Raw genomic sequence first — 19,132 nt, 5'->3', positions numbered from 1 at the left:
GAAGATGTGCACATTTAACTATTCTGAGAGCAACCTGGTCCAGTCACGTGATCTCTCCAGCAGCCATCTTCAGAGATAGTCAACAACAGCCACAGAACCTGGGTGCGGACATCACCCACAGGCTTACAATGAGGCATACGTTGTCGGCTGTCCCTGCTCCACACTGAAGTCGCCGCCAACTGGTCATGTGACCGAACTTCCCTCAAATCATGTAAGTATACACATCTTCCTTTCACAGGGTAGATTGAATAGGGTTTAGAAGAAAGTGGGAGCAGATTTAAGATTGTTTGGTGGAAGACCAGCCTATTCCTAACTAAACTGATGTGAATGTATTATGTACACACACACACACACACACACACACACACACACACACCGCGGTTTACATATGTGATTCGTTCTGCGGGACTTTTCGTATAGCGAAAAATTCATAAACCTAATCGTTGTTTCTAATAGGAATGCACTGAAAACCAATTAATCCGTTCCAGAGGTCAGGAAAAAGTAAATGCTACTAAAATACCACATGAGTTATTTTATCATGTCATGCAGTATTTTAGTAGCGACAACCATGTGGGTTCCCCACTGACAGCTGAATGTAAAAGAATTACAGCAATTAAAAAAATTATTTAAAAAATGGCGTGGGGTTCCACTCCCGTCCATACCAAGCCCTTCAGGTCTGGTATGGATTTTGGAGGGGAACTCCCACGCCAAAACAAAAAAAACGAAAAAAAAAAAAACACTGTGTTGGGACCCCCCCCCCCCAAAATTCATACCAGATGTTAAAGGGGGCTGCCAGATTTCGATAAGCCCCCTGCCCACAGACCCCCACAACCACCAGCCATGGGGACAAGGTGCTTTGGAGGAGGAGGGGGGGGGGGAGCCCCCCTCCCCTAAAGCACCTCCCCCCATGTTAAGGGCATGTGGTCTGGTATGGTTCAGGAGGTAGGGGGCTGCACCCTCCCCCATGGGGGCATGTGGCCTGGTATGATTCAGTTGGGGGGTCCTGCTCGCTCGACCCCCCCCCCCCCCCCCTTCCTGACCTGCCAGGCTGCATGCTTGAATAAGGGTCTGGTATGGATCTTGGGGTGCGGAGCCCCACGCCAATTTTTTTAAATTTTGGCATGGGGGTTCCCTTCAAAACCTATACCAGATCCAAAGGGCTTGGTATGAGTGGAGGGGGGACCCCGCGACATTGTTTATTTATTATGGTGCTGGTTTTTAAAATGTAATTACCGCTTATTTTTCTTCACTATAGCTCAGAGATTCAGCTGTCACTTTCCCCCAGCTTAAAGAAACAAATGTTTCCTTTTAGTTTCTTAAAAGAAAAAGAAACAAAAGTTTCCTTTAAGTCCAGGGAAAGTGACAGCTAATTCTGTGAGCTATAGTGAAGAAAAAAAAAAAAAAAAAAAGCCGGCTATTGTTTTTAAAAATCAGCATCAACATACACATCGTATTGCAAAAAAAAATTTGTAAACCGAGGCATTTTCAATGGATTTTAATTCATAAACCGAAAATTACGTTAACCAAGGTGTGTACACACACACACACACACACACACACACACACACACACACACACACACACACACACACACACACACACACACACACACACACACACCTCTCAAAAAAATGTAAAGGGACACTTTTTAAGTTAGATTATAGCATCAAGTCAATTAAACTCCTGGGATATTGATCTGGTAAAATACATAGCAGAGGGGGTTGTTAATCAGTTTCAGCTTCTTTGGTGTTAATGAAATTAATAACAGGTGCACTAGATGGGCAACGAGACGATCCCCAAAACAGGAATGGTTTTATAGGTGGAGGCCACTGACATTTTTTCCCTACTCATCTTTTCTGATGGTTTTTCAGTAGCTTTGCATTTGGCTAGGGTCAGTGTCACTACTGGTAGCATGAGGCAATACCTGGACCCTACAGAGGCTGCACAGGCAGTCCAACTACTCCAGGATGGCACATAAATACATGCCATTGCCAGAAGGTTTGCTGTGTCTCTCAGCACAGTTTCAAGAGCATGGAGGAGATTCCAGGAGACAAGCAGTTTCTCTAGCAGAGCTGAACAGGGCCATAGAAGGTCCTCAACCCCACTTGCGTTCCTAAACACATTACCCAGTTCATATCAGTATACAGTCAGGTCCATAAATATTGGGACATTGACACAATTCTAACATTTTTGGCTCTATACACCACCACAATGGATTTGAAATGAAACGAACAAGATGTGCTTTAAATGCAGACTGTCAGCTTTAATTTGAGGGTAATTACATCTAAATCAGGTGAACGGTGTAGGAATTACAACAGTTTGCATATGTGCCTACCACTTGTTAAGGGACCAAAAATAATGGGACAGAATAATAATCATAAATCAAACTTTCACTTTTTAATACTTGGTTGCAAATCCTTTGCAGTCAATTACAGCCTGAAGTCTGGAACGCAAAGACATCATCAGACGCTGGGTTTCATCCCTGGTGATGCTCTGCCAGGCCTCTACTGCAACTGCCTTCAGTTATGCCATTGCATAACATTCCACTTCTTTCCCTTAAAAAACTCTTTGGTTGCTTTTGCAGTATGCTTTGGGTCATTGTCCATCTGCATTGTGAAGCGGCGTCCAATGAGTTCTGAAGCATTTGGCTGAATAGGAGCAGATAATATTGCCCGAAACACTTCAGAATTGATCCTGCTGCTTTTGTCAGCAGTCACATCATCAATAAATACAAGAGAACCAGTTCCATTGGCAGCCATACATGCCCACGCCATGACACTACCACCACCATGCTTCACTGATGAGGTGGTATGCGACGGATCATGAGCAGTTCCTTTCCTTCTCCATACTCTTCTCTTCCCATCACTCTGGTACAAGTTGATCTTGGTCTCATCTGTCCATAGGATGTTGTTCCAGAACTGTGAAGGCTTTTTTAGATGTCGTTTGGCAAATTCTAATCTGGCCTTCCTGTTTTTGAGGCTCACCAATGGTTTACATCTTGTGGTGAACCCTCTGTATTCACTCTGGTGAAGTCTTCTCTTGATTGTTGACTTTGACACACATACACCTACCTCCTGGAGAATGTTCTTGATCTGGCCAACTGTTGTGAAGGGTGTTTTCTTCACCAGGGAAAGAATTCTTCAGTCATCCACCACAGTTGTTTTCCGTGGTCTTCCGGGTCTTTTGGTGTTGCTGAGCTCACCGGTGCGTTCCTTCTTTTTAAGAATGTTCCAAACAGTTGTTTTGGCCACGCCTAATGTTTTTGCTATCTCTCTGATGGGTTTGTTTTGTTTTTTCAGCCTAATGATGGCTTGCTTCACTGATAGTGACAGCTCTTTGGATCTCACCTTGAGAGTTGACAGCAACAGATTCCAAATGCAAATAGCACACTTGAAATGAACTCTGGACCTTTTATCTGCTCATTGTAATTGGGATAATGAGGGAATAACACACACCTGGCCATGGAACAGCTGAGAATCCAATTGTCCCATTATTTTTGGTCCCTTAACAAGTGGGAGGCACATATGCAAACTGTTGTAATTCCTATACCGTTCACCTGATTTGGATGTAAATACCCTCAAATTAAAGCTGACAGTCTGCAGTTAAAGCACATCATGTTCCTTTCATTTCAAATCCATTGTGGTGTTGTATAGAGCCACAAATGTTAGAATTGTGTTGATGTCCCAATATTTATGGACCTGACTGTAGATATTAAGCATGATATTTTACCCCCATTGAGATCTCTTTTTTTTAATCTAAAGGAACAATTAAAAAAAACATCAAAGACACACACACACACTTCCATTTGGACACAGGCACAATTTTAGTTTTTTCAGTTATTTACCAAAACATATTCAAGCTATAGTTATATAATGGATATGGGCTGCAAGTGCACACTCCCAGGTTTAATATGCGGGTATGTACATCCAAATTGGAGGAAGGGTTTAGGAATTACAGCTCTTAAGAACCATCCCCCTTTTTCAAGGGACCAAAAGTAATTGGACAATGGAATCAAAAGCCGTTTCATGGCCAGTTGTGGGCTACTCCGTTATTTCTTCATCAATTAAGCAGGTAAAAGGCCTGGAGTTGATTCTAAGTGTGGTATTTGCATTTGGAATCTATTGCTGTAAACCTACATCATGCATTCAGGCGAGCTGTCCATGCAAGTGAAACAGGCCATTGTAAGGCTTCAAAAATTAAACAAATCCATCAGAAATATCAGCAAATATTAGGAGAGGCCAAATAAACAGTTTGGTACATTCTGAGGAAAGAACGCACTGGTGAGCTCAGCAACATAAAAAGACATGGACGTCCATGGAAGACAACAGTGGTGGATGATTGCAGGATCCTCTCTATGGTAAAGAAAACCCCATTCACAACATCCAGACAAGTGAACGACATTCCCCAGGAGGTGGGCGTATCACTGTCAAAGTCTACAATCAAGAGAAGACTTCACGAGAGCAAATACAGAGGGTTTACCACAAGGTGCAAACCATTCATAAGCCCGAAGAATAGAAAAGCCAGATTAGACTTTGCCGATAAACATCTAAAAAAGCCAGACCAGTTCTGGAAAAGCATTCTTTGGATGGATGAAACTAAGATGAATCTGTACCAGAATGAAGGGATGAAGGGAAGAAAAAAAAAAAAAAAAAAAGTGTGGAAAAGGTTTGGAACAGCTCATGATCCAAAGTACACAACAACATCTGTAAAACATGGTGGAGGCAGTGTGATGGCATGGGCATGCATGGCTTCCAGTGGCACTGGGTCATTTGTGTATGATGATGTGAATGAAGCAGCCAGATGAATTCTGCAGTGTTTAGAGATATACTATCAGCCCCGATTCAGTCAAATGCAGCAAAGTTGATTGGATGGCACTTGACAGTACAGATGGACAATGATCCAAGACACACTGCAAAAGCAACCCTAGAGCTTTTGAAGGAAAAGAAGTGGAGTATTCTACAATGGCTGAGTCAATCACCTTATCTCAGCCCAATTGAGCATGCATTTCACTTGCTGAAGGCAAATCTAAAAAGGCAGAAAGACCCACAAAGAACAACTGAAGACAGCTGCAGTTAGAGCCTGGCAAAGCATCAGAAAGGAGGAAATCCAGTCTCTGGTAATATCCATGGGTTCCAGACTTCAGGCAGTCATTGCCAGTAAAGGATTCTCAACAAAATATTAAAACTGAACATTTTATTTATGATTATATTCATTTGTCCAATTACTTTTGGTCCCTTGAAAAAAAGGGGGAGTGGCTGCTCTTAAGAGATGTAATTCGTAAACCCCTCCTCCAATTTGGATGTACATACCCTCAAATTAAACCTGAGAGTGTGCACTTTCAGCCCATATCCATTATATAACTATAGCTTGAATATGTCTTGGTAAATACCTGAAAAAAAAAAATCAAATTGTGCCTGTGTCCAAATATATATGGACACACACACCTGAAGGTGCTATAAGTATCTGTAATACATTTTTCATAAACAGGAATGTAGTGTTTTGCATATCCTTTTATACCACTATTTTTAGGTCTAAACATTTTTATTTTACCTTTAAGTCATGTAAATATTATTGATTCAAAATAGATGCATTTACAACTCATAGACTGCAGGTGTAAAGCTTTAGCCTCGGTTCACATCAATGAGGCTTTAAGATCACGCGACTTTGACAACCAGCTATTCTGTGTGACTTCATTGCGGCTTGCTGCCACTAAGTGCAACTTCATTAACAGATGTCAATGCAAGTTGCAATGAAGTTGCACAAAGATAGTGCAGTAACATTTTCAAAGTCGCTGCAACTTGATGACACCAATTTGAACGGTAACATTGCCGGTAACAGGATGCAACTTGTCATGCGACTTCAAAATCACATGACAAGTTGCACTGATGTTAACTGCGGCTAAAGCTGCTCTTCTGGTTTCATACAGAGAAATGTACTGCTATGCTGTGGATAACCTATGTTTTGAATAGACTTGGATAGCAGGGGATCAAGTTACACACACAAAACTGAATAACTTAGAAGTGGGATATACCCAGCTCCATAGTTATACAGGTTGAAAATGTCACATGCCAATCTAGCATATATGGATAATATGGGCAAATGGAGGACAGTTTAAAGGATTACTTTACAGCTATAACAGTCTTGCTCAGGGAAGAGTCCCATAAGTTTTGGTCACATGACCAAATGCCTAGGCATTTATCTACTGAGGAAGAAAAGAAAGTATGAACTAAATCCAAGAGTAGAAGTGAAAGAGAAGTAGTAAGAATGGAGCAGCTCTAGCAAGAATGAAGCATTACCTCTTGACTGGTGTAAAGAACAGTCCAAAAGTAGCTTTGCATATTAAGAATAGGTTCACACTACTATGATAAGATTTTTAGTGGACTTTCAATGTGATTATGTAGTGCTAATTGGATGCAACTTTGATGAGGTTTGTATTTTCTACAGAGCCAAAATTGCACAGTTGCACAGGAACCTTTTCCAAAATCGCTCTGCGATGAGTCGCATTGATGTGAACACACACCACTGAAAACAACCAGGCCAAAATGGATTACATAGACCCTTTAATAGAACATCATGGAATTCATTTTCTCTGTAAGGCCCCTTTCAAACTGGTGTTCAATATGTCGGTTTTTCACCTGTCCATTTACATATGAAAAAACAGGCACCCATGTATTTCTATGGACTGGTGGATGTAAACAGATAATTATCTGTTTACATCCGTTAATGTCCGCATCCATTAACATCAGTTTTTTTTTGACTGGAGGAAAAAACGGAAAGGGCAAAAAACTAATGTAAACAGAGGAAAAAAAAAAAAAAAAAAACCATGTTTAAAAACCTAACGTGAACTGATCCTTTTTTTTTTGGGAAAAAAACCTGACTGAACTGATGAACAAAAAAAAAAAACCCAGAACGCCTGTGTGAAAGGGGCCTAACAATAATCATGCAACATGGTTGGTGTGGGGGGGGGGGGGGGGGGGGGGGGGGAGAGTTTAGGCCTCTGTGAAAGCAGTTATTTACACGTGGCTGGTAAGACATGATTTATGAACAAAGCACTGACTCTGCGCCTTTGTGTCATCTTTACAAATGATGCTTGTCACCAGCACTGGTAAGAAGTTCAAAGTGGAAGGCCTATGAATCAACATAATAATATTCAACTTGCAGACAAACAGAGAGAACACATTAAAAGTTGAGTGAAAAATGGGAAAGAGGGGGCAAAACTTAGTTTTAGAAAGACGACCAATGTTATTACTGCTCAGAAAGAAGGGTAGGTCACTTACCTTGGATATCAATTCATCATGATTGGCTAGGTGTGCTCTACAATGAATACAACTGTAAGTTCTATGACAATTTGGCAGGTAAGCCTGAAAAGTTTTGGATTTTGTCATTTTCACCATGTCTGTTGGTGGATCCTCACTCAGCTCAGGGCTGGCACTTGAAGAATTACAACTTTGTTGCACTCGCTGACAGAAGAAACACTGGAAAATGCAAGCAAAAGCCGTTGTTGGTTTGGGGAGTGTGTGGCACTTCCCACACTGACGCCAGGGGAGAAAGACAACCTGGGAAGAAAGAAAAAAGTGTAAACATGGAGTGTGTGTGTGGGAAAAACGCCACAGCCTTAAATCAGACAGTACTGCAACACTGATGAAATACACACATATTGGTAGTAATCAATGAAGTTTATACCCTGAAATAATGACATATACTCAAACTTAAACTGGCAACTAAAGAGCTCAGTAAGAAATACTGCAGAAAATAAATCAATCGGATTGTATTGTAATCTAGAACTACAGAGATATATTTTAAAGTGTATCTAAACTCAAAATAACTCATTGTAGCTTACAAGTCCTTAGATGTGGACTTTCCCCCTTTATTTTGACTTGATGAATCTACAAAAAAAAAAAAAAAAAAAAAAAAAAAAAAATTCCTTTCATTTTATGTCTACGCTCATTTCTTTATTGCATCTATGGAGGGAGCCATGGTTGTCATACAGGCTGAATGTCAAACACACCTGCTTTTGTTCATGTAATATATGGCAGATTGATTGGTTTTGCATTTTACACAAGAAAATAAGGTTCTTTGTGCTTTCTGCTCACCTCCCAAGACACAAAGACACTGCATTATTGGCAAGATCAGTTGTTTTCTATACTTGCTTGAAAAATTAAATCGAATGCAACCATCACATCTAAAGACTGGCAAGCTGCAATATATTCATTTTTTAGCTGGTCAATCAACGCTTTGTCACACATAGTCCTGCCCACTTCTTTTTCATTGACAGCAAAGTCACCATTGTGATCTGAAGTATTGGGGGGGGGGGAGCCTGTGAGACACAATGACAATGGATTTGGCCAAGTACCTTAAGGTAAGGAATTTTTGTGTTTAATTTAGGAGGTCTGTGCATCACATAAAAAGTGAATTTAGCACTTGCTTAAACTGTTATACAGAATCATTAGTTCTGCTTCAGGTGTATAAGGGTTACTTTCAAAAGGATCAGTGGTTGAAACTGAATGTCACTGACATTGTGCCTAGTACACAAGAATATTGGACCAATGATTGTCCTTTTTTTTTTTTGCATGCTAGTCTCATATCGAAAACAAATGGGTTGCTAAGGTTACAAACATTTCCTTAAGACAGAATACAACTTTGGAAGTGATGTAATGTATTGTATTATAATGTATTCTTTATAGTTTGAGCATACGCTGTCTTGGTCACTCAATTATTTTACGGACAAATACTGTACTGATAAGAAAATAGTTTGTACGGTTATTGTACGAGAAACATTTTTGTGCTTGTCCCTTGGATATTTTCACATGAACTGTCATGATCGGCTCTCAAAAGCAATGTACTTAAGAACAGATTATCGGACGATCACTCCGAATGCATTTTTTTTTGGCCTGATTGTCTCATTGTGTGCTCCAACCATTAGAGGTTTAACATTCATTAAAAAAAAAAAAAACCCACATATCTTTTCAAAGTCTAAAAAAACAAAAAAAAACACACAGAAACAAGAGCAAATAAGGAGGGGGAGGGGGGGTCTTTAGAGGAGGACACCTTGCAAGGTATGATCAAATTTTTCTAATGCAAAATGTATATTTGCATATTGGTACAGAATGAATCTACAGAAGCAATGAAAGAATCATTATGTTCCACTGTAGAGTAACAATAACAGTGCACTCACTGGCTCTGCATACTCGTCAGCGAACAGAATGCTAAACAGCAACTTGCAAGCAGAGCAAAACCATATCTGGGTTCAGTATCTAAGAATAGGCACGTAAACATACAACACATCAGTCACTGTACATGTAAAGCAAGCACTACCATGTGCCATTAGCAGATGACCAACAAAAGCTAATGTTGCAGATTGGCAAATGAAAGCTGCATAACCATTTTTAGTTGTGAGTGGTTAGAATCTGCATGGCTGTGGCCAGTTCACACAAATTCGAAATAATAGTATCAGGCCAGAAACATTGATCAATCATTGGCGTAAGGCCAATGCGGTGCCTATATTTAAAAAGGGGTCAAAATCTTTACCAAATAATTATAAACCTGTTAGTTTGACTTCTATAGTTGGGAAGATACTGGAGAGTTTAAGAAAAGACCACATAGATGAGTTCTTGCTGTAAATAAATATTTTAAGCAACAGACAGCATGGATTCATGAAAGACAGAAGTTGTCAACCAAATCGGATTTCTTTTTATGAGGGGGTGAGCAAAACCTTGGACAGAGGGGTGGCGGTGGACATGGTATACTTGGATTTTGCAAAAGCGTTTGACACAGTTCCCCACACACGGCTAATTTGTAAGGTAAAGTCTACAGGCTTGGGAAAATCAGTATGTAAATGGTTAGAAAACTGGCTAAAAGATCGTATTCAGAGAGTAGTAGTTAATGATTCATACACTGAATGGTCTGGGGTCATCAGTGGTGTACCCCAAGGTTCAGTGTTGGGATCCTTACTTTTTAATATATTTATAAATGATATAGGGTCTGGGATTAAAAATACTGCTTCAGTCTTTGCAGATGACACCAAGCTGTGCAGTGGAATAACGTCCTTACAGGATGTCTTCAATTTACAAGCCAACCTCAATGCACTGTTTAATTGGGCAACTATGTGGCAAATGAGATTTAATGTTGATAAATGTAAGGTTCTGCACTTGGGGGCCAAGAATATGCATGCATCATACATACTAGGGGGAGTACAACTGGGGGAATCAATGGTGGAGAAGGATCTGGGGGTTCTGGTAGATCACAAGTTTAATAATGGCATGCAATGCCAAGCTGCCTCTTCTAAACGAGCAATATCCTCTCTTGTATTGGAGAGGGAGCGATCACTTTACCCCTGTACAAATCATTAGTAAGACCTCATCTGGAATACGCAGTTCAGTTTTGGGCACCAATTCACAAAAAGAACATTGGGGAACTGGAGAAAGTACAGAGAAGGGCAACCAAACTGATAAGAGGCATGGAGGAGCTCAGCTATGAGGAAAGATTAGAGGAACTGAATTTATTGTCTCTTGAGAAGAGGAGATTAAGGGGGGGTATGATCACCATGTATAAATACATCAGTGGGTCATATAGTGAACTCAGTGTAGTTATTCACCCTGAGGTCATCACAGAGGACAAGGGGCACGCTTTATGTCCAGAGGAAAAGAAATGTAATCTCCAAACAGGGAAAGGTTTCTTCACAGTGAGAGCTGTGAAAATGTGGAATAGACTCCCTCAAGAGTTGGTTCTGGCCAGCTCAGTAGATTGCTTTAAAAAAGGCCTGGATTCTTTCTTGGATACACAGAATATAACTGGATACTAAAATTTATAATTACAGTTGACCCAGGGAATATCCGATTGCCTCTCAGTGGATCAGGAAGGAATTTTTTCCCCTGCAGGAGCAAATTGGATCATGCTTTGCTGGGTTTTTTGCCTTCCTCTGGATCAACTGTGGGTATAGGATTATAACTTTTTTTTTTTTATGGTTGAACTAGATGGACTTTTGTCTTTTTTCAGGCAGACTAACTATGCAACTATGATTGCATTCAATGAACTCAAGAGTTTTTTTCACTGCAAGGTTGAATATTTGGAGATTATTTGGGTAATCGGGTATTGTTGGTCAGTAATTCTGTAAATCTCATCGTAATCGCATTAAAAGTGGAACTGTTAAAAAGAAGCACATGGAGTGAAAATGTGCAGTAAAAGAACCCGGCTTAAATACCAGAATGATGATGGGCAACTTAGTGTTGGTGCATACTTTTGTTATGGGAATCACAGGCCATAGGACTGTTACTAATCACCTCTGTATTTTCAATGCATTTACTGATGTAAATATTGTTCTACTTAACATGGAATGTGTAACATGCAGATTTTCTGCAGTATTCTGAAGCTGCTGCATAAGCACTTAAAAGTGTCTCACAACACTATTGCACAACAAACAATTTTCTGTGTAAAACCCCAACTATTAACTTCTCTTATTTGCTCCTTTTTTTTGGTCTGTTTATATTAAACACATTTTGTTATAACTGTTCAAAAAAAAAAAAAACAAAACAAAAAAACCACAAGTGGTTGATCATGTCAGAAATTCGGAGCCGTCTTGCGTTTATTTTTCCCAACACGTCCTGTGTCATCGCAAGGAAAGTTACTAACACTAGTAGTTCTCATCTTGGAACCACAGAATAAGCCTTTATATTATTGAGATCTGAGAGTGGGTGGGGTCTAAGTAGTTTAGCAAAAAGAAAAACCATCAGCAAGTTTATTCATGTAATTCTTGGTTCACACTGGTGCGACATGAATGTCGAGCAACTTTGCCTGTACTACTTCCCATTGACCAGGTGCGACTTCAAGGTGACTTTGGTTGTAGCCAACATAGCGATACAGAGTATCAGAAATGGCTGCCGAGTTGCGCAGACATACAGCGACTTCCTGGTGATTTTACATCGAAGTATATGGAAGTCATGGTGCACTTGTGTTGCCCAAAAGTAGTGCAAGAACTAAAATCGCTGCAATTAGGACAGCATCCAATAAAATGTATGTGTTTTTACTTGACCTGCAATTTTATGTGTCGCCCAGAAGGTTGCTGAAATATAGTGGTAGTGTGAACCACAGCTAAGGGTGACAATGCTGCTGCTGTATTGAATGGCAGTGTGTGAATGTTGTCATTCTACAAGAGATATATATATATATATATATATATATATATATATATGGAACAGAAGAATTAGAAGGTAATATCCAGGATAATAGGAATGTAGACAAAAAATGCATAAGAACTTTAACCTCTTGCCGACCGCGCATAGCCGAATGACGGCTTCACCGCGGCCGGCCAGTTCTGAGTGGACGTCATATGACGTCCTCCCAGAACGCGCTCTCCTGCGCGCCCCAGGGGGCGCGCACCCGGCGATCTCCGTGATCGCTGTGTCCTACGGACACAGCTGATCACGTGATATGGTGAAAGGCCGATCCCACCGGCCTTTTACCACGTGATCAGCGGTGTCCAATGACACGCTGATCACAGGGAAATGCAAGTGCCGGTTCTCGGCTGCACTTTCCTCACGCTGTCAGATCGTGAGGAAAGTACTGCCGAGAACCGGCAGTTGTCAGAGCGGGGATCGGCACCGATCATCAGGGCACTGATGATCAGTGCCCTGATGATCGGTGCCCAGCAGTGCGCCCACTAGCCCCGCCCACCCGTGCCCAGCAGTGCCCCCACCTGTGCCCAGCAGTGCCCCCACCTGTGCCCAGCAGTGCCCCCACCTGTGCCACTCTGCAGTGCCACCTACCTGTGCCACTCTGCAGTGCCACCTACCTGTGCCCAGAAGTGCCACCTACATGTGCCCAGCAGTGCCACCCACCAGTGCCACCCACCTGTGCCCACCAGTGCCGCCCACCAGTGCCGCCCACCAGTGCCGCCCACCAGTGCCGCCCACCAGTGCCCAGGGGTTGTGCCAGCCAGTGCCGCCAGTCAGTGCCCAGAAGTGATGCCAGTCAGTGCCGTCTATCAGTACCCATCATCAGTGTCACCTATCAGTGCCGCCTATCAGTGCTGCATATTAGTGCCGCCTATCCGTGACCCCTAATTAGTGCTGTCTATCAGTGCCGCCTATCCGTGCCACCTCATTAGTACTGCCTATCAGTGCCCTTTAGTGCTGCCTATCAGTGCCCATCAGTGCCGCCTATCAGTGCCCATCAGTGCCGCCTCATCAACGCAAATCAGTGAAGGAGAAAAAATACCTGTTTGAAAAATTTTATAAAAGAAACAAATAAACTTTTTTTTTTTCAAATTTTTTGCACTTTTTTTAATTTATAGCGCAAAAAGTAAAGCGCCCAGTGGCGATTAAATACCACCAAAAGAAAGCTCTATTTGTGAGAAAAAAATGATCAAAATTTCATATGGGTACAATGTTGCATGACCGCGCAATTGTCAATCAAAGTGCGGCAGCGCTGAAAGCTGAAAATTGGCCTGGTAAAGAAGGGGGTATAAGTGCCTGGTAGGCAAGTGGTTAAAAGGAGCATAAAGGATCATGAGCAAGCATTTATATAAAAAGGTTATGGTTGACGAACACTTTTAATCAATAATAGCTGCTTAAAGTGGTAGTAAATGCTATTGTTTATCTTTTAGCTACATGTAAGCATATAATAAGGCTTACCTGTAGGTACTGTAAATATCCCCTAAACTTGCACCGTTCAGGAGATATTTACTTGTGAAGCTGCCAGTGATGGCACCGGCACAGCCCTCTGAAAGAATGGCATACCCGTGCCGTTCCTTCAAAGCCCTATGCCATAAACAGACTCCCCGCACGCATCTGTGGGAGTGACGTCATCATGGCTCGTCCATTCAAACGACCGGAGCCTGTGAACCCGGAAGGCAAAATGGGCGTTGGTGGAGGTGGAAGCCCTGTCAGCAGTGACAGCGCAGTGTTGCAGGGCTTCGCTCAAAGGTGAATTTCAGATAATGTGCTAGTATGCAATGCATACTAGCACATTATAATTTTACTGCTTTAAAGTGTTACTAAACCTATGACCCTGCATTTACTATATCTGGTCTCCTACAGTACACACAACATGGAAATGCAATTAGTTTAGTAAATGTAAACTGCTAAATACCTTTTCCGTCAGCAGCATATAGCAGACGTGTAACTTCTATCAATGTCCAGTTGAATACTGGTTAATCTTGTAGGAGTTTTTCATTCTCCTATGAGGATACATAACCCTTGACCCTCAGTCTGGACAGCGCTGACTGGCCCTGTGCCGATCACATGCACCCTCCCAGAAAATATAAAATACACACTAAACTGAGCATGTGCAGAGTGCCCCACAGGGCTCTGCACCATCAACTGGTGGATTGGGGACTGTGGAATAAGGGGAGGATCAGAGAAGACAGGCTCAAACCGCCTTTTAACAGAATGCAGAGTATTAACCCCTTAAGTTCCACAGCGAGTATAACAAGCATACTTTACTGCATATGCAGACTGTTTTTACTTTTGTGAGTGAGTTAAGTAACACTTTAAGGTATCTCCAGATGAAAGCAGATCACTGTTCTTTCTAGCTGGTTATGTGAAGTTTGTGGAAGTTCTGCAATCTTACCCACCCTCTGGACAAATATTCTCTGCTAAAAATTGAATAGGCCAGGCTGCATTTTCCTGTACAACTGCTACTAACCCCCTACTCATCTTCCTCCATAGACAACTTTGCATATTCAAGCAATTGAAGTGTTCATATTTATGAAAAAAGGAGAAATCTATCTACTCCACTACTACCACAATGCTGATTGCCAAGGCCTCCACTGAATGGCTACAGCAGCAGGGAAAAAAAATGGATTGTGCAAATTTTATTGAAACAAATTTTTCAAAGAGCAACGAAAAAAAAAAAAAAAAAGCCCACATAGGGGACCAATCTTGAAATGGCACACTTATACCTTTAGCTAAAAAACAAACCAACAATACATCCTAAATGCAGAAGCCGGCCATAAACAGTAAAGGACTGTTGTGTGACAGAAGAACATGCTGTGCATTTATGTTACACAGGACACATGTATTTGTAACAAAAGACTTTCCTGTTCGAGTTTGTCCCCAGTTTTCATCTACCTTGTGCCACCCTATGGTAAGATCACCTGACTTGAACCTCACAGTGGATACAGTAAAGTGAAGAACAAATGAGATCCTAGACCACTTTGGCACATCTATGCAAATCGTACTCAGTGTGGTCTCTCCTCATTCTCCATTGTAGTGCAAGGTTTACTGAACTTGGCCAATGTCTTCTATTTCAGCAATACTGTACGCTCCTGTAAAAGTGGGTTCAGCACAAAAAAAAAAAATAAGGGAGATTCAGAGCACAAACAAGAAAGAAAGGAAATGCGTGGTGAAAAGCAGGAGAACTCCCCAAGCCTAGAAGTTCCATGTGCACATCTATTAAACATGAAACTTCCTGGAAATCAGAAAATGCCGACATGCCTAAAGCGAAAAGAACGAGTGTACTCAGTTCTCTTTATGGCAGTATACATGAATGAGATCAGCTGTATAAATAACACCATTCAGTGGAGGTTTCCAAGGTTACACATGCAGGAAACATATCAAAAACCTCTGGATAATATGACCAGAACCACTCTGATACAGAAACGGAGCCGAGACAAAGATGAGCATGAGCAGATTAGAGAGACGTGTGCTTGGTACCAAGGTAACCCCCCCCCCCCCAATAATGTGACGTCAACCATCTAAAGGCTCCTTCGAATAAATACAGCAAGTAGGTAGCCAGAAGAGAGCACAGTACTGTTTGAGCAGGGACACAATAGAACCCCACAGCTGTACAACAGTCTAGACGCTATGACTGTATGCTTAACCCCCTCAGTAAACAGCAAAGAATAAACCTACTAATGTCAATGAACAGTTACACAATTGGTTTTCTATGTATGTGAGAAGTAGCCTGAGGTCTATCAGTTGACATAACAACATGAAGACATGACAACACTACATGCTTTCATGTATGTTATCTTCTCAGCAAGTCTGCCCTTCAGGACTGTTGACATTCAACAGATACCAAACAGACCAGGGGACTTCTCTGTGTATATATACATAGGAACTGTATGTATATAGCTCACAACATATTTGTTTGCACAATATACACAGCCAAAGCCCTCTTCTAACATTTCGGATGGAAGAATCATGAGCTGACATAAACACAATTCGCTTAGTCTACTCTTCAAACAAAGGAGTGAGCACATGGCTGTGAAGCTTTCGCCTTTGTTTGTGCAAACTTTCCAGTTACACCAGATACATTCCAGAGAACCATTTGTGACCTTTTAAGCCTATTGCATAAAGGAATTAAAAGTTGGAGAATATTTCTGTATGACATGACTAAAGGGGTCATTTTCTGCCTTGACTGGCAACTTTAGGACTGCTATAATACATCACCTGTTAGCCTTGGTTTTAATCACTGATATGCAAATTATTGCAGAAAATTGTACATGAGAAGGCCCTTCAGGACAGGGTGCTCAGCTTTAATATAAAAAAAAAACAAAAAAAAAAACCCAACAACAAAAACAAAAAATCAGTTACTGCAAGTTTGTTTACACAATCATGCAGATTACAGGAACATGCATGAAGTGTTAAAGGATAAAACAGAACATAACACAATGGAGTGTCGCGACAGCAGTCACCCATATATGTTGCCAGAATTTCTGGACCAAAGTCCATGGAGACCTTTGTTTCCCTACGCCAGAGAGCGAACACAACAATCAAGGCACGCGGTCGACAAAAGCGACTGGTTTCAGAATCTCTCTGCTGGCTTCAGTCTAAAAATAGCAAGTGTTCAGTCTCACTGACAGCTTGGGGTAATTACCCTATGATACATGGACAGTCCACATTCACACAACCCTATAAAGAATTGCATGCACAGGCTCTGCCCAAAAAGGCAAGATGAAACAAAAAAAAAAAGGAAGAAACAAAAGTGTATGGAGGGAAGGGGCGGACAAATTACTATATACACAATGAAACGAACGCGGCCAGTAGCAGAAACAGGAAGTGGGGAAGGAACTCGCAGACGGGAAGGTTAGCTTTGTTTGGCTGAATAAAATTCAAAATGTTAGCCAGAAAACTAAAAATCCCGATGTGGTCATAATACTGACATCATGGGAGTAATCCAGGCACAATACTACACAAGGATTCTGAGCACGCTAACACAGATCTTAGGCTGTGTCCCGACACCTTCCTGACAGCCAGACAGCCTTTACCACAAACTATTTCAGACTACTTGGCAGTGGGTGAGGTTAATCATATCACTTTAATCCCTTTTAGACCAGTGAATCGGGCAGAGGATCAGTTCTTCATGTCGTCACAGGAAATCAGCTGGCTACCTGCTGAGCAGATGAAGCCTCCTAGAATATGATCTGCAGGCAAAAACACATTGTCAATCAAGAGAGTGAAGGCGTCCCCTATGGCTGAGAAACACAGAGCTCTGAGGAGGCTGTGACGTAAACAAAGCATTACTCCAGTTACAGGCAAGTTAACCTACAGCTCACTTAACCTTTTCAGTGCCGCTGCTCTAGGACTGATGAGCTGCTGGCTTGTCACCGTGTTTAATAATGGTGACATGTTATTATATGTGTGTGTGTTACCAATCACCAGGGAAGATAATGATCCCTTGCCTTTAGTAAACATCCTGGCATCTCCGTCCTGTCATTATCTCAGTTTTACTTGTCAAGGAGCATGATAAATATTTACAGCAAAGGTGAAAACAAAGAATCTCCGACATGGGGGAAGGAGATGGCTTGGCTTATGGGAACTTTAGGCCCAATTGATGAACAGAAGATGATGTGGCTACAAAACACTGAATATTAGAAGATGGGTATTGTATCCATGGCAGCGGTCACTGGGGATCATAAGGAGGGGGGGGGGGGTCCATGAGAAAGCAGAGAGGCTGTTTCATCAAAGCCTCCAGACCAGGAGCTGTTTTGTTTGGACAATGAGGAAGTCAAATAAATAAGAATGTAAATCAAGCTCTCGCACTACAAGCGGCCAGTCACGGTGTATTTCTGCGTGCACAGCCAGTGTTGGTAAATACTGTGTGATGTAGAAGTCAGGTCTGTTCTGATGACAGAACACAGCACTGGGCCTGGAGCAGCCAGAATCTAGAGACAGCCAATCAGCTCCTTGTTTTCATTTTAAAAGCTGAAGTGAACAAGTGGAAGCTAGAAGCTGATTGGTTGCCCTGCACAGCAGCTCCAGTTTTAGGAAACTCCCCCCAGCCTTGTCCATGGAGCCCTAGGGTCATCAGTTGAGTGTGGGCAGCCCTGGCAGGCAATGTTTCTGGGGGGGAAGAGATGGAAGGAGTGGAGTGCACTGCCTGGGACTGCTGAATGACAGGCTCTGCCTTCCCCATACAGTGCTGGACACTGTGCACGTTCCATAGACAAAGCTGGACCTCCTTTGCCCCCCACATGCCCAGACACAATAGTCTCCCCTATTTCCTCTACCTTCTGCTTCCCCTTCGCCTCACACGCCGCTGGCTTGGCCCTCCTCCTCTCTTCTATCTTCTTCAGTGTCCGTGTAGTTCATTCTCCGGGCGGCCTTCACTACCCACCACCGCCGCCTCCTCCTCCACCTCCTCCCGCCGCTTTTGTTTTGTTTCTGACTGGAGAACGATCAACGGCGGTTTAGGAGCAGAGGGGGAGCCTACGTAAAAACACTGCCCGTTCTAGCCAATCACAGCGTGCTTACCGTCACCCATCACAAAGTTAGAAACCAATCACCCGGCGGCACTGAACACTACAGCAGGAAGAACCTATCAGGAACAGAAAGCTCGTGCGTCACGGCCAATGTGCGCTCTTCTCCTGTGATCGTCCACCAATAAGAAGCGTAGGCTGCCTCGAGACAAAGGATGTTTTGGTTGCGGTTGGGGAGGAGACTACAAGAGGAGGCATGGTTTAGGAGGACAGCACATGCTCTATTGAGGCGGCTTAGACATTGGCTACTGTCGGTGACAGTTCTCCTCCGCGACCAATGGGAAGAAGGAGGCGGGAGTCTGGGCTGTTGTTTGGGTTCTGAACAACAGGCGCGAGCTCGGGTAGCACGCGGCGTGGAGGAGGGGCTTCGGGTGCGCGCGGACGGGGCATAAACAACAGGCGCGTGATGAATGTATAGGGGCCACTGCAGTGAGA

The 19,132-nt window shown here is 42.4% G+C and overlaps 1 protein-coding gene across 1 annotated transcript in view; it reads right to left on the bottom strand.

The window, feature by feature from the left end:
• YPEL1 (yippee like 1) overlaps positions 1 to 18,633 on the bottom strand; it is a 31,541-nt gene extending 12,908 nt beyond the window's left edge. Inside the window, exons 1-2 of the mRNA XM_089690603.1 lie at positions 18,449 to 18,633; positions 7,278 to 7,556 (exon numbers count right to left, since the gene is read on the bottom strand). Of these exons, the coding sequence (XP_089546729.1) occupies positions 7,278 to 7,394 (117 nt within the window). The 5' untranslated portion in view covers positions 7,395 to 7,556; positions 18,449 to 18,633. The remainder of the gene's footprint in view (positions 1 to 7,277; positions 7,557 to 18,448) is intronic.
• Positions 18,634 to 19,132: the final 499 nt, after the last annotated feature.

Source organism: Staurois parvus, unplaced genomic scaffold (genome assembly GCF_062004578.1).
Source record: "Staurois parvus isolate SC_StPar_1 unplaced genomic scaffold, SC_StPar_1.0 ptg000535l, whole genome shotgun sequence".
NCBI lineage: Eukaryota > Metazoa > Chordata > Amphibia > Anura > Ranidae > Staurois > Staurois parvus.
This window is presented reverse-complemented; position numbering and strand designations above follow the sequence as displayed.